Source organism: Callorhinus ursinus, unplaced genomic scaffold, assembly GCF_003265705.2.
Source record: "Callorhinus ursinus isolate GAN/ISIS: 27379988/994484 unplaced genomic scaffold, GSC_fseal_2.0 scaffold54, whole genome shotgun sequence".
NCBI classification, from domain to species: domain Eukaryota; kingdom Metazoa; phylum Chordata; class Mammalia; order Carnivora; family Otariidae; genus Callorhinus; species Callorhinus ursinus.
In genome coordinates this window covers 15457120-15474041 of record NW_027397116.1, presented here as the reverse complement: position 1 = coordinate 15474041, position 16922 = coordinate 15457120, and the positions used below count along the sequence as shown (strand labels likewise).

The 16922-nt window shown below is 35.1% G+C and overlaps 1 protein-coding gene across 3 annotated transcripts in view; it reads right to left on the bottom strand.

Moving 5' to 3' along the window:
* The window catches only part of CDC73 (cell division cycle 73), a 194481-nt gene that overhangs the window by 112681 nt on the left and 64878 nt on the right, over positions 1–16922 (bottom strand). For all 3 annotated transcript variants that reach the window (XR_012375657.1, XM_025892302.2, XM_025892300.2), the window contains exon 11: positions 5149–5206. Coding sequence is in view for 2 of the 3 variants with exons in the window: in XM_025892302.2 (XP_025748087.1) it covers positions 5149–5206 (58 nt within the window). In the remaining variant the exon portion in view is untranslated. The remainder of the gene's footprint in view (positions 1–5148; positions 5207–16922) is intronic.

Below are 16922 nucleotides of genomic sequence, written 5' to 3'. Positions count from 1 at the left end.
AGACGCGATGAGATGCGCACTACACTAAGCTTCATTCAGTGAGGGAGGGGAGAGGAGGGCAGAGTGACACCAGTCCATAGGGCAAATGATTAAGAGCAAGAATCTGTACTCAGATGATCTCAATTCCTATCTCCATTTTGCCACTTCCTAGGCAAATTACCCTGGCAAATTGAATTGATAGACCATTCAGTCTCAGTTGTCCTCAGCTATAAAACAGTAATAATAGTTTCTACATCTTGAAACTGTTATGAGAATCTTAAAAACAACAATGCTGGTTAAGTCCTTAATCAGGTCTTGGCCCATATTTAATATTCAGCGAACCCTGCGGCTCTAGGTGATCCTAAATGCTACTACTTCTAGGAACACTAACGCTACCACTACCTTCAGCAAATTCCATGACTGAAAATTTACCAAGCTGATAATAATTATTATTGATTGCTATGTTTGATTTCTAATATAATTACAGTCTTCACTTAAATATTCAGAGCCTTATGCAGAAGCCCCTCTTATTATTACAAATAAAACAGAAATAGTCCCTGCCCTCAAAACCCTTCAGTAAAGTAGGGGAGTCAGACCATAAATAAGCAAGCATACAAACACATATAAACAAATTTGAACATGTAATATTAAGGAACAAAAGGCGTGTACACTGACAGAAAAGTGTCCTTTGGATAGAATGCTTAGAGAAAGCCTCTCAAAGAAAGTGGCATTTAAGCTGAGATTTCAAGGATGAAAAGGAGCCAATTTGCAAGGAATAAGTGGAGGAATAGCCCAGGTTAGAAGTAGGAATGTGAGCAAATGCCAAAGACAAAAAGAAACTGCTGTGATTAAGGAATTGCAAATGTACAGACTACAGGGACCAAAGAAAGAGTGGCAGGAAATGAGGTTAAAAATATATTCAAGAACCAACTCATGTAAGGCTTTCTAGGCAACGTTAGGTTTGCATTTAAGTGCCACTGGAAAACCCTGTAACTTTTAAGCCAGAAAGTGACATAATTTGATTTTCATGTCACATCTTCTGTAAAGGAAAGACAATACAGATTTAGATAAGGAATCAAAAGGGGACAAGCATGAAAGCAGAAAGCTCAGTTAGGACTGTTAACAATAGTCCACGGTGGTGTTACTCAAATTAGGTGTAAAGATAGGAGGTTTCTTTTTTACTATTTTAAATTTCCAATCCAAGGTCAAGTGAATAAAATGCAGTAACAATGAATTACTAGAAAATAATCATGCACTTGGATGTTGTGACAGTATTGTATTCTCAATTTCTATATGTATCTTGTTGGAAGCCAGAAACAGGTCATGGACTAACACTTCAAGAAGCACTGGTCTAGAGAAATAATGGTTTAGACTTAAGTTGTGGTAGTAGAGATAAAAAGACAAATTTGAAACACAGAAAAGGTAAATTTGACAGAAGTCACTGACCTATTAGATGAGAGCAATAAGCATATGTGAAAAGTGAATAATGAAGAATAACTCCTGAACTTTTTTGCTCAAGAAACAGAGGTGCCATTTATTCATGAAGAAGACACCTGGGATAAAACATCAGGGAACAAAGGTTTTACATCAGTTTTAAGATGCCTATGGCATATCCAAATGTTAAACAGGCAGTTTATATAAGATATCAGAGATAAGAAGAGATGTCTGATTTGGAGGTACAAATTTGAAAATCATCAGTGCATAGATGTAAAACTATGGAATGAGATACTAGAACCAGCACAATCTTTTTTTGGGGGGGGGGTTCTTCCCCAAAGGAATGCTTTATTGACAAATTTCCTATTATCCATTTTTAGGAAAAGGTAAATCAGTTACTACACTTGCATCCTGCTTTCTCACCACACCCCATCCGTGATTCTAACCCTGAAGAAAAATCACCACATGCTGTTCTTCCCATGGCGTCAGCAAGGACCGCAGTCCACCCAGGCTGTCTAAAGGGACCAGCAGACACTCAGCTTACCAGAGCACACCACGGTCTACCAGAGTGGACTGAGTGCATGCCCCCCCACCCCCGACCCAGGAGTGCACAGGTGCGTGTGCAGGAGCGGTCTCTGCCTGCTGGGAGCCAGTAAGGCACGGAGGGCTGCCCCTCCAGACACACCCCACGTGTGGGGCCCTGACCGCAAGGCTGTTGGGGTGTGGCAGCTTCACAACGGGAATGAGATCTTTGTAGCTCCTGAAAAAAGGCGACAGAACAATCTTTTTAAAATATACAAAGGGTGGGGCATCTGGGTGGTTAAGCGTCCGCCTTCGACTTAGTCATGATCTCAGGGTCCTGGGATCAAGTCCTGCATGAGGCTCCCTGCTCAGCAGGGAGTCTGCTTCTCCCCCTTCCCTACCACCCTGGCTCCTGATCTCTCTCTCATTCCCTCTCTCTCAAAGAAAATATTTTAAAAATTAAATAAATAAATAATAAATAAATAAAATATACAAGGGGCTAATTCTCTCAATCTTACATGTAAAGCAGAAAAACTAGAGCTGTAGTCCACCTACCCATTTCAGGCAATCTATGAAATAAAAGTAAAAAATTAAAGTTGGAGAAGTATGCACTGCATATGCATGAGAAAGAGGAAGCTGGGATACGTGAAAGAGATTTAATCTAGAAAGAAAATGACAGTAAGGTACAGGACTATGGCTTACCAAAGGCTTATCCTTCCTAATCCACTGAAAAACATGTGCTTTTTGTTAGTTACATTCTCTAAATAAATGTTTAGAAGTTGGGAATAACGTAGATACTTTCAAATATCAAATTTACCCAGGGACTTGCCTGACACAATTAGTGCTAGATAAACATGTGGTGAAAGAATAATAAAAAGGAAAAATTAATCAATAATGGAACTCTATATTTGAGTTGCCCCAATGAAGAGGTAAACAAAATGGTGGTTCAGTCCCTCATTTGGACTCTACCTACAAATAAGTTATAAATGCATAATCTCTCATCTATAACATATTACAATGCCCAGATAGGTTTGAGCATTCATGTATTTTTCAATTTTGAAAAGATAACATTAAGTGAACATGTCATATATTACACAATCTCTTTGAAATTGGGCAGCATCCCATAAGCAAATACAATAAACATTTCTACAGCAAAAGAAAAATTCACTAATCAGGACAAAGATGACAAACTGCTTACTATCCACTCAAATCAGTTTTTATTCATAAATGAGTGCTAAAAACTTGTGGAAAAGGAAGAGGGGATCTCACATGGATGGGCATCAGAATATTTGTTCTGAGATATTAATTCACATTAATTTCAATCAGTTTAATTGCCAGTGCACCTTGGTAGAACAATTGAAAAAGAATAATAGAATATTAAGAGTTGAAAAGACACAGAGCTCCTTAGTTTACATATGATCTTCCCCAAGGTCACAAAACTGGCTGGTAGAATCCAGCTCCCTTAACTTCATTTTATCACATGGTACATTTGAACAACCTGGTTTATTTAGATCTTAGTGCCTCCCCCTACACCTTTCCTTGTCTGACAAATGATTTTGAGAAAACATGAAATGACAAGAGTGGGTTTAGAAACCTCCGGTGGTGATTTCTCCCCTTTTACACCATTTCTGAATTTCTAATGTGATCCTCTTTAGACTGACCAGCTATAGCCTCCCATCCCTCCCTTCCAAAGAAAAACAATTCTGTATCAATCATTCAGCTGCCTCTACAATAACCCTCTATTTCACAGGTTGTATTTCTTGGGTCCAACTGAGTCTGGCAACTCCTATTGCCTTCACTTTTTCTTCCTTCCTGAAAAGAATTCCTTTTTAGCTTTTCCTAGTTTCTGGCACCTTGTACATACATGGAAGGCATTCAACTAATATTTATTCAATTTAATTGTTCTTCCTTATACTCTTACAATGGCTTTTGGTAAGGTCCTCTCTACTTAAAAAACAGTCCCACAGTCCTGCTATCTGAAATAAATTTATCCAATGTGCTCCAAATTTAACACATGGCCAATGAAGCACTTCTCTTCTCCACTCATCCTCAAAAACAGGAATGATAAAGATTCCACACAGATCCACTGAGGAGACGGGAGGGGGAGGGAGAAGGAGAGAGGGGAGAGGAGAGGAGAGGAGAGGAAAGGAAAAAGGAAAGGAGAAAGGAAAGGAAAAGGAAAGGGAAAAGGAAAAGGGAAGGGAAGGGAAGGGAAGGAAAAGGGAAGGAAAAGGGAAGGAAAAGGGAAGGAAAAGGGAAGGGAAGGAAAAGAGAAGGGAAGGGAAGGGAAGGGAAGGGAAGAAAAGAAAAAAAAAAATACTAGTCATGTCAAAATCCAGATGTATGGATCCAGGACACATTCCAATATAAAATCATTCCAGTATAAGCCACATATGTTCTTAATATCATATTTCTAAAGTGCTTCCAGAAATATTTAGTATGTATAATTTACATAATTTTAGAGTTAGCTTGTAAACATACTATGAATAAAAACACATCCAAATCTACACTACTGATACTGCCAAATTTAAGAGGATGATCACCCAATTAAATTCTTGCCTGTGCCTTTCCAATCCTTTTCATTTTCTTCATAGCCATATTCAATACCACTGATGAGGTAAAAAAGACACATGGTATAGCCTAACACTATAATTATACTAAATGTAAAAACACCAAAATCAAACCCAAAACATCTAAAATGAATATATGGTTGGTATCTACATGCATTTATAAAGATCAACCTTTTTAGGAACTAGGAAGAGGGAAGAAAAATATTTCAAAATAACTTCAATAATGCCTATGCTTACCACATATTTTACAAAACTGATTACAGAATCTTATATGCTCAAGAACAAACACATCTGAAATTCTAAGCATCAAAGCTGCTAAACAATCTATTAAAATTATGGTGCTGTGCTTCCAACAGGGGAGGAAAAATCTCATCCATATGTACTCTCAAACAAGAATTGGTGAGGGGATGTGTACATATACATAGCTTTTTAAAACATTTTTCTAAGATCTTAAAAATATTTTCTAAAAAATTTTCTTTAATTCTTCAACTCTACCTATTTGTTCAAGTAAATGTTCCTATATTACTTTGTAAGTACTTTGAAGTAAAATTTCAATTCCTTCAAAGCACTGTACATATCAAAAAAAATTTCATTGTGACCATTAAAAAAACAACAAAAAACCCCCCAAAGTTTTGTATTTTACCTGGTCTTGGTACTGGCTGTGCTGCAGGAGCCTGAGTCTTACGGGCCGATGCACCTTCCTTTAAAAGAATAAAAATTGACACATGATGTTAGAATTCCTTTACACAATAAACACTTCCATTTAATTACTGCAAAGAAATTCTGTATCTCCTTGTTTCTCAATCAGTCCCTCCACTGAACATGCTATGATCCTAAGCATTAAACACACACACACACACACACACACACACACACACACACACAACAAAAACACCTCCCTTATCTTTTATGCTATTGGTCATGAGGTAATAATAGGAATATTTAGTAAAAAATAAATTTAAACTGTTACCATACAGTAGTTATTGTAAGCATGTAACATTTTTAAAATATTTAATGATTTGCTTAATTGTTGACAATTTTAATATTTGCTTAAATGTTATTACCCATTTTAAAATCAAGTCAATCTTTTTTCTATTAAACAGTCACAAAATGAATAAATGATACATAATCTCACATTAGAAAGATGTAAATGATGTTACTTTGGAGTGCATTAAAAAATTCCACAAACATTTCAAATTAAATCTCTTTAAAATATTCAGAGAAATAATCACATTTAAAAAGACGAGATTTGTTACATTTAAGAGTGGTTGAAAATTTTAACTAAATAACAATCTCAACTGATTACTAAGCATGTAATATACAGAAGAAAATATGCTAAGTATTGAAATATATATCAATTATACATTCAGGAGTAGATGCCTCTGAAATGCTTAAGATACTCAAAAAGCTGTCTTTAGTGTACCAGTTTCAATCATATTCACACTTAATAGAAAGCTACAAATGAAAAAAAAAGCTACAAATGTAAATTTCAAAACAACTAGTAATTCATGGTGATAATACTCTAGTTGTACTCAACTGAATGAAATTTGATAACTACCAGGGAAGTTACATAAATCCATAATAATAAAAATCAGTATTAGAATCACAGAAACATTTCTAAAGAAATACTGTTAAATAATGTTAATTTTAACCATATTATGTTCTCTTCAAAACTTGAGATTCTGCAGAGTAAAGTAATTTGGAATGGTAGGCTATACCACAGTTTTTTTTTTTATATAAATAACTAAATCAATTAAAGACATTTTAGCTTTCCATCCCATGTTCCTGCATAAAAAGGAATCAACTAGATATTATATAATAAACACAAAAAGAAAATAAACATTACCCATATTACCTAGAAATCCTTATATGTAAACACTGACTCATGGAATATGACTTAAGTACACACAGAAACAGAAAAAATAAATGAGACAGGAAGAAGAACAAGGAGCACACACACATGCAGATATCTGTCTACATTTGACTATAAGGTTAGCTGGATCCAAATCAAAGCCCCCTTCTTTTAAAAAGAGTAGACGAAGTTCAAAATCACAGGAACAGCACTATGTGCATATTGAGAACTATCAGAACCAAAACTGATTCAGCTGACTACTAAAATATACCTATACTATATGACGAGACTACGGCTCTTACAACATGGGTCAGCAAAAGGTACAAGCACACAGAAGTAATATGAAAAAAAGTCTTTTCCATTAGAAATCATAACCCTTAAGGGTTTTTATCTACTTTTGAGTAAACTCAAAACTGGGACTTCTTTAAATACCAAAAAATAGGTGTCTTCTGTTTACAAAGTAAGCTATCATTGCCTGATGACCTCCTACTCAAAATTATCCCTTTTTCGGAATAAGCCTTAGCCCTTGGTCAGTGGGAGGCCTATGTCTTAGGCTAGGTCAATCAAGAGTTCTCCCCTGTATGTTTTACTAACTGGAACTAGCAAGTTACAACTCTAGCTACAAGGCTCCAAGGTGGTTAAACCAAAAATTACAGATGATCATATATCCCTTGACTCATGGGTAAAGCCCAATCTGCAGAAGGACAGAATGACACTAGTATGCACAAAAAAGAGGTAAATATAACATCCCTTTTAACACCTACCTAGATATAATAGCCTGCAAGGCCTATTCTCCCCCCACCTCTTCTTGATTATATGAACCTTTAAAATCCCTCATCGCAGGACTCTATGCACTCCCACACACATTTTTAACTCCATTAGTTGAGCAGTTACTGTTAGTTGCAACTGGAAGAGGTCTAACTTTGTCTTCTCAGATGGACTAAAAATTTTTAGTTGCCAAAGTTACTGCAGTATAACTTTGCTTAATTCTGTAGTTACTAAACAAACACAAATAAGTGTAAATGCAAGCACGCATTCACACACTCTCAATCTGTCTGTCTCTCTCTCTCTCTGTCTCTCTCTCTCTCTCTCTCTCTCTCTCTCTCTCTCTCTCACACACACACACACACACACACACCCTATACAGCTATTAAATTGGAGACTGTGGACTCCTTGAAAGAAAACTGGGAAGATCTTTACTAATCATGTCAGTTTGTAGCCCTTTTAGGACTCCCTAGCCAACACAAAGAGCTGAAAGTTCATTCCACTCCAATCTGTACTATTTTGAAATAAAATTATAGAAGTCCTTGCATAAAGAACCTCAGAAACTATATAATCCAACCCCACCACTCCTTAAAGATGAAAAAACAGAGGTGAAGTTTTTCAAAGGCTACAAAATGGTGTATCTGACATATGCAAAGAAAAAGGAGTAAGAATTTGGCAGTAATATGGGGAAGAGACTGACAGTTCCACATTTTTAAAGATACATGGATTGGGGGAAAAATATAATACCCATCTAGGAAAATAAAGTATCAGCAAAAAAAAAATATAAAAAAGCCAACTAAAAGAGTTGACAAGTTGTGCTAACTGGAGAGGAAAACTTGCTTTCTCTTGAAAAGTCAGAACAATTACAATTTCCACCGAGACCTGAGGCATTCTGGAAAAGAAATAACTGATAAGAACGGTAGAAGTGATAGAATCATTTTTGTAAAACATAACAAGGCAAAACAAACTATACTGTTTATAATCCTTACTTGCCTTATTTTAGCAAATGAGAAAACCTAAAAATCTCCTGGTACCGGGAGAGACAATATTGGTACTTCTGCTTTAAACAAGCAGGAAACAGTACCATGATATATAATATCATGAGAAAAAATATTTGTAACAAGTGTCAGTATGAAAAAGATTATATTTACTTAATTTGGAAAAATGCTTTTTATATGAAACTTCATAAAATACTGCAAATTTTAAATGAAGAAAACATACAGAATATATATGCAGATTCTGTAAGTTTATAATCTACTTTTTAACTACTGTATTTATGACAGCAAAAGTAACGTTTTAAAAATGAAATACTAATTGAACCCTTACATGCTTCTACCTTTCTACACTAACACACTCCCATGAAATGTGGATTTGATATTTAGAATTCCCAAATACCAGGATGCTTTTTTAAAAAAGCATCTGAATTTTAAGTACCTTGACTCTTTAAAAAAAAAAAAAAAGTATTTTGGAAAAACTATATAGAAAAAGAAAACTGCAACTCTATAGACAAATGACAATGAGACTGAAAACATAAAAGATTTCAAGAGTAAAACACAAGTTATAAGCACAATTTATTTTTTTACATTTGCCATAACCCAGAGGCATACGCATACAATGTCTGCCAACACAGAAAATAGCTAACACATTCCTAAAATATACTATAGTGTATCTATAGAATATATAGATTTGATACCTCTATCAAATCCCTCAATTTGCTATAGAATTCTCTATTTACTTGTCTGCTTCTCTCAACCAGACTGTAAGCTAACAGGTCAGGGACTATTATGTCTCCAATGCCTGTTACATGGTGCCTGATGTATGGAAGGTCCTTAAAAAATTTACATTAACTAATTAAAACAAAAATCCATTTGCCTTAACATTACTGATTCACCACTGTTAAAGTGTTTTAATCTGTTAAATAAAAATGGTAAAAATATCATAAAGAATTATTGAGAGACTTAAACAACATTAATTTATTCATTCTATACACATTCATCAAAGCACTGAAAGCCAAATAAGAAACTGGGAATGCATCAGTATAAACAAGAGCAAGGTGGTCCCTGCCTTCATCATGTTTTGTAATTTAATGGAGGATCAGTGAATGAAAGTTTAAAAATTATAGTTACATATGTGTTTTTAGTTATTTGTAATGTGCATGTTCAGCTTAGTGCCCAAAATAAAGAGAAACTAGTAATTATTAAACCAACTTCTTTCCATAAAGAAACATCCTCTATAAGAAAAGAACGAGCAAACCAAGTTCAGCAGCATACTAAAAAGATTATACACCATGACCAAGTGGCATTTATTCCTGGAATGCAATGATGGTTCAATATACGAAAATCAATAGAAATCACATTAACAGAATGAAGGAAAATACATGATCATTTCAAATGATACAGAAAAAGGATCTGACAATTTAACATCCTTTCATGATTTAAAAACAACATCACAATTCACAGCACTGTTGAATCACAGATCTGTACCTCTGAAACAAATAATGCAATATATGTTAAGAAAAAAAAAAAAAGAAGATAGCAGGAGGGGAAGAATGAAGGGGGGTAAATCGGAGGGGGAGACGAACCATGAGAGACTATGGACTCTGAAAAACAAACAGGGTTCTAGAGGGGAGGGGGGTGGGGGGATGGGTTAGCCTGGCGATGGGTATTAAAGAGGGCATATTCTGCATGGAGCACTGGGTGTTATGCACAAACAATGAATCATGGAACACTACATCACAAACTAATGATGTAATGTATGGTGATTAACATAACAATAAAAATTTAAAGAGAAAAAAAATCACACACACCTTAACAAACTAGGAATGAAAGGAAACTTTTTCAACATAATAAAAACTAAATATAAAAAAACCACAACAGCTAACATATTCAATGGAGAAAGATGGAAACCTCGTAAGATCAGGAACAGTATGTCCACTTCCACTACTTTGATTCAACACAGCATCTGAAATTCCAGCCAGGGCAATTAGGCGAGGGGAGAAAACAAAAAAAGGCACCTGGGTGGTTAAGTGTCCAACTCTTGGTTTCAGCTCAGATCATGATCTCCCGCTCGTGACATCGAGCCCCACGACGGACTCCACACTTACTGCTGACTTTGCTTGTCCCTCTCTCCGCCCCTCCCCCTGCTCATGCACATGGCATGCACACACGGCTCTCTCTCAAATAAATAAATAATCTTGAAAAAAAAAATAACTCCTTCAACTCAAAATCAAAAAACCACCCAATTCAAAAATGGGTAAAAAAAATAGACATTTCAGGGTGCCTGGGTGGCTCAGTTGGTTAAGCAACTGCCTTCGGCTCAGGTCATGATCCTGGAGTCCCGGGATCGAGTCCCGCATCGGGCTCCCTGCTCAGCAGGGAGTCTACTTCTTTCCCTGACCCTCTTCCCTCTCATGCTCTCTCTCTCTCAAATAAATAAATAAAATCCTAAAAAAAAAAAAAAATAGACATTTCACCAGAGAAACTGACCATGCTCCAGATGGTCCATAAGCACATGAAAATATGCTCAAACATCACTAATCATTCAGGAAATGTAAATCGAAACCACAATGAGATACCACTTCATACCCATTAGGACAGCTATTAATCAAACACACAAAAAACAGAAATTAACAAGTATTGACAGGGATGTGGAGAAATCAGAATCTTTGTGCATGGCTGATGGGAATGTAAAATGTGTAGCTGCTATGGAAAACAGTATGGTGATACCTCAAAAAATTAAACATAGAATTACCATTATGATCCAGCCATTCCAACTCTTGGTATATAACCAAAAGAATTGAAAGCAGGGACTCGACCGGGTATTTGTATGCTGATGTGAATAGCATTATTCACAATAGCCAAAAGGTGAAAACAACCTAAATGTCCACTGACAAACAAATGGATACATAAATTACAGTTTATACATACAATGGAGTATCACTCAGCCTTAAAAAAAAGAAATTCTGAATTGTGCTATAACATGGATGAACCTTGAAAACATTACGCTAAATGAAGTAGGCTAGACACAAAAAGACAAATGCTGTATGACTGTACTTCTATGAAGTACCTGGAAGAGTCAAAGTCATAGAAATAGAAGGTAGAATAGTGGTTGCCAGGGGCTGGGGAGAGGGCAACAGGAAACTGTTTAATGTGTACAGAGTTTAAGTTTGGAATGATGAAAAATTTCTGGAGATACAGAGTGGTGATGGCTGCACAACATTATGGATATAATACACTTAAAACGGTAAATCATATATAAACAATAAAAAACCTTTTTTAAAAAGCACAAAATATGCTTAAAAGAATAAACACAGTCTAATTACAAATGATGGCAGGCTTTTCAAGGGATGTCTACTCATAGAATACCCTATTTCCCCTTTTCAGAGCTGGACTATACCCACAAGGGATAAACTCATGAACAAGCTGACCCAATCATATCTTCTCTCCTTTGGAGTTCTGAAATCCATATTGAGAGATACGCCCAGCAATGTGAGCCACAGTTACCTGTAGCAGGCTGGCTTTAAGGAGGACTAGGTGTACAAAGGACCAGAGAGCTGGTGTAGAGATGCAGAAAAAGTGACAAGTAATCATATGGCACCAGACAGAAACAGAAAAGCTTCCTTGATTCCTGACAGTTTTCCAATGTCTCACTGTGTTCTTTTAAAGGCCAATTAATATTTCTCAGTCCTGGGTTCTGCAGAATATTCCTACAGCATTATAATGTATTTCCTTTCCTTCCTTATGCTGACCTGAGCAAGTTTCTGTTACTTGAAATCAAAGGAGCAGAAACTAAAGTAAATATTTTAATCTCAATAAAGATAAAACAAAAATCTATTCCTATCCAAATCCACTCATAGAATTAAAACTTTGACCTGGGAATAAATATTTATTTTCTTTACAGTCACAGACAATACTGGAACACAAGTGCTCATGAATAGCATTAGAAGATATTCACTGATTAAAAATCTAATACCAGTGTTCCATTTATCATTCTCTAGAATGCTTTCAGAAGCTAACTATGAAGGTTAATTTTATGTGTTAACTGGGCAATGGAGTACCCAGATAATGTGGTTAAAACATCATTCTGGATGTGTCTGTGAGAAAGTTTCTGGGTAAGATTAACATTTGAATCAACAGACTGAGTAAAGCAAGACTGCCCTCCCCAATGTGGGTGGGCCTCATTGAATCCACTGAAGAAATGAACAGAACAAAAAAAGGCAGAGTAAAAAAGAATTCACTCCTGCCTGGTTGTTGTCAAGTTGGGACATCAATATTCTCTTGCCTTTGGAGCCCTCCTTAGACTTGAGCTGTACCATCAACTCTCCTGGGTCTCCAGCTTGTTGACTGCAAATCTTGGGACTTTTCAGTTTCCATAATCACATGTGCCAATTCCTCCTTACCCACCCATCCATCCATCCATCCATCCATCCGTCCGTCCATCCATCCTATGGGTTGTTTCTCTGGAGAATCCAAACTAAGACAAATACAGCAAGTAAAATTTGGATCAAAAGAGAGGAAAAGAGAGTGAGACAATACAAAATCTTTAAAGGGGTATTCATGCATAATGGGAAAATATCAAAATTCTTTTTTATTTATCTACAGATTAAAAGATTACATCCACATAAATGTAGATGAAACATTTAATTATAAAACTGCATTAGAAACAAACCAAACCATAGAAATTGATCTCCTTTAATACCAAAGTCTATAATGCCCACATACCTTTCTGGCACAAATGAGCAATTCTCTTGTATGTGTCACTGAGGTTTAGTAAAAGCACAATCTTTCTCATTTAAATCTGGCAGGATTTTTTTATAGTTACAGAGGGCCAGGGGTAAGGGATCATTTGTGTACTTTATGGGTCCATGGACTAAAAACAAAAACACTGATGTATCCAGAGGCAGTATTTAGAAATCTTGAACCCCAGGTTCTAGCTTTGGCTAGGACATATTAAAGAGTGGAGCTCTGAGAAAAATCACAACCTCTCAGGGTGTTGATTATCTTGCCTCCAAAATGAGACAACTAGATTTTTAGATGATTAGAAAGGTCTAATTCTGCCCTAAAAGTCCATTATTATAATGTAAATAATACCTTGTCACTAAGAACAATGCCACTGCAGTACAACCTCAAATGTCCAATTAACTAAGTTTAAGGACATAATTCAGTATGGTTTCTTCTGATGGTATAGCCATATAAATTTGCTCTTCTTCTGTTTCACTGAATAAAAATATAATATTCTCCCATCCATCTCCCTCTATCAAAGCGTACATGTTTGGAATTAGCTAAATTTGATTGTTTTAAGAATCACACAATTATAGGTACTGGCAATAGAGGCAGAAAGGAAAATAACAATATTGTACGCTTTAAAAGAAAACATTCAATGTTTTACCATTTAATATAATTCAATAAATTGAGGAAGGTAAAATAAACACAGACCTGTATATATTTAACTATTTGACCTCCTTTCCCCCAACAAACACAGAGTCAAATGAAATATTCTGGAACATTATAAATATTAATAAATATAGAATCTGTGACAAGTTAAAGGAAATATAGAAAAAACTCAAATTCAACTACAAGGATATAGAAAAGAAACAAACTCAGTATGTTAGTAAGTAATTGGGGAAATGATAAAAGAAAATGGAGAGTACAACAAAAATATAAAAATTTTCATTTTTAAAATTTTTGTTCACTAAAACTCAACAATTGTGCTATCCCCGAGACATCGTGTTATTTATTTAAAAGGAATAAAAATACTTGAAAAGCACAAAAATTAAGATTAAAATGTAATGCAAACCAACTACAATTGGGAAGACAAAAGTATCAAAGAGTGAAACTGAGTGACACCCTAATGAATTACAGAAAACAATCTGAAATTGAAGGGAAAAAAAATAAGTATATAACATTTTCTTCCAGTTATTTTGTTATCTATATAATGATCTATGTATCCTATCTACCAATTTCTTGAATAAAAGGAACCTAATGACAAAGCTCATATCCCTCTGTAGCTTGCATATAAAAAAATGTTCAATGTATTTGTTGAATATAAGTGAATCCCTTAGACATCCTCTAAGAAGTTGGGGAAGGGGAAGAAAATCAAACCCTAGAGTCAAACATTATCCATTCCTAATCCTATAACCTTTGCCTGCCTCTTTTCTGCTTTGCAAAGTTTCTTTATACTTAAGTTCCTATTTCCAATCAGATCATAAATAATCATTCTAAAGAGAGTGTCTATGAATTTAGAATCAAGTATATTTATGCTCCCAGTTCTTCTCAAAAAAGCCCTTTGGGGAAAACATTCTATTTAGTTACTTCCAACTTTTTCCTTTCTCTCCTTATCTACTAAAGCTATTAAATAAAAAGCATTTTCTGATACTAATAATTTATACGTGAGAATGCTTCTTTGTGAAGTTTTAGCAGAGTTTTAAGTTTCAACACATTACATCTACCTGAATTTATAAATTGTTTTGTTATACTTTGTAATGAATTAACAGTGTTTAAATTTTTAAATACTATCAATGTGTTGAGTACAGAGTAAGGTGCCTGAGAACTTATTCAAAGATACTGACCTAGTGGGCTTCACACCCTTATCAAACTCAGTATGTCTTCTGTGTAAGAAATATTTTACACTGACCCTTTTTAACAATCTGAAATGAAATGCACAGGTAAGATAAGCAACCTATGTATGTAATTTTTTTAATGGAAATCAATATCCTAACAAATACAAGAATGAAATTTTAAAAGAAATCTATGATAAACACAAGTATTTCAATATTACCCTCAGAAATGATTACACCAGAAGACATAATGAAGTAATAGAAAGCTAGTACCTATTCATAAAATCACAGTGAATGTAACAGTTACAAATGTCCACAGACTGGTATACTCTCTACTGCTAAGCCAACTACTACAAACATGACTGCCTCAGGCAACAGGATTTTTCAAAATGGCGAACTACTGGCCAAGTTCAGAACAAAGTTGAGTACAATCTTCTTCAATATACACTGTGGTTATATACCTAGGAAAATTCAGTGCATGTTAAAACTTTACAAAATATACTTTGTATTCTAATTAGGTTCATTTAAAATTGCCCCACCCACTATAGACCTCCTTCCCTGGCCTCACTCACTAAATGCCCTTCAGTTATTTTGCAAACAAAAAATACCCTCATAAACTTCTAGAACGCCTCCTAGAAAATAACATTTCCCCCACGGAGAACCGAAGCTCTCAACAAGAGTACCCCTGTGTGACAAATAACAAATGAAAGAGTCTAGTTGATTTATGCTACACTGAAACAGCTACAATCCTAAGAAACTGAAGAACATACAAGCATAATACAAACTACTGCTGATTTTAATGCTTATATTTTCCCTTAGGATCATTAATAGTTTGTATGAATTAAAACTGGTAAGGGTGTTGAAAATTAGTTCTGAAAGAGGCACTTAAATTTAGCTCCGCTTTCATGTCAAAAGAAATTCTTAAAACAGTGTGAGTATCTGCTGCATAAGATGGTGAAAACTGAAGAAAAATAAGGCAGGCAAACACTGACACTTGTGGTCATTCTGAGATTGCTAATTTGAAATCAGGCTAATTCCTGCTTTGTAAATTCAAGGAAAGGTAAAACTGGTTCATAAATCATCTACTGATTTCAAAGGAAAACTGTAAACTCTTAATGAACACACAGTAATTTTTCTTCAAAAAAAGAAAACTTACTAATTTTAAAGACCCAAAAATGTGCTATTTGTCCATATATTTATATATTGAAAAAGATTTCATCTGATTTTAAGTCAAAAGATATAAACTCTAAGCAAACATTACTCTATGCAAAACTGTTGACTGATGTCAATTAAAACTAAAGCTGGTCTCTAAATAACTATGTCAAATGGCATTTTTCAGAGTACTATGGTGGAAATGACACCTGATTCAAATCATTAAGATTTTTCTCCAGCACTGGAAAAAATAACTAGTTCTTTAGGTGAGCACTGGCTGAAATAAAAATGGCTTGCATTTAGGGGCCAATTACTCATACTAAAGCACCAACAGAAATGAAGACCAATGTAGAGAAAACCAGATTCATGTCTCCCCTTCTCAAATTATTCAAGGATATTTGCTCATTCTCAGTGAATCGCCTGCCACGGTTGAAGTGTTATCTCCTACACCCTTTTCTCCCTCATTCTTTTTACCAAGGACATTTAGTTGAATTTATATAGGTAGTAAACTCCATGAAATAACTTATCTTTATTATTAGTGAGCAAATCTAAACCTGATTCATCATGTTATAATGACTCAAACTACTAGCCAAATGAATAAAGTAATAATTACTTCTGTACTCGACAGAAACTAAGAATTAGGTGGCTATTCAAAACCTGTCTTTAAATTCTGCCTCCCTGAGGGCTATTGCACACATGCCCAGGAAAGTCCTAAAACCAACCTGGACAGTTCTGGCCAAAATACAGAGTAATAGCCTATTTTTCCCATCAGAGATGTGTTATAAGATTAAAAAGCAGACCTATACAAGTAAAAATTACAAGACATTTCTAACTATAAAACTTAACAAAATAGCTGCCAGTTTCCTCAGTCTGACAAAGAAATCTGTCACATTTACTCAGAAAGTTTAACCATAGAATTCAGATGTTAAAAGAAACTAGACTAAAGGAAGAACTTCTATAAGCTTGCCTGTCGTAAGATTTTTACAGTTTCTCTTGGCTGGAAACATGCAGGTTGTGAGAAAAAGTCACTAAAGGAACTTTAATCTGGTGTCTGCTCTGTTTTTCTGTACTTCATGTAAAGTTCTTAGCCAGC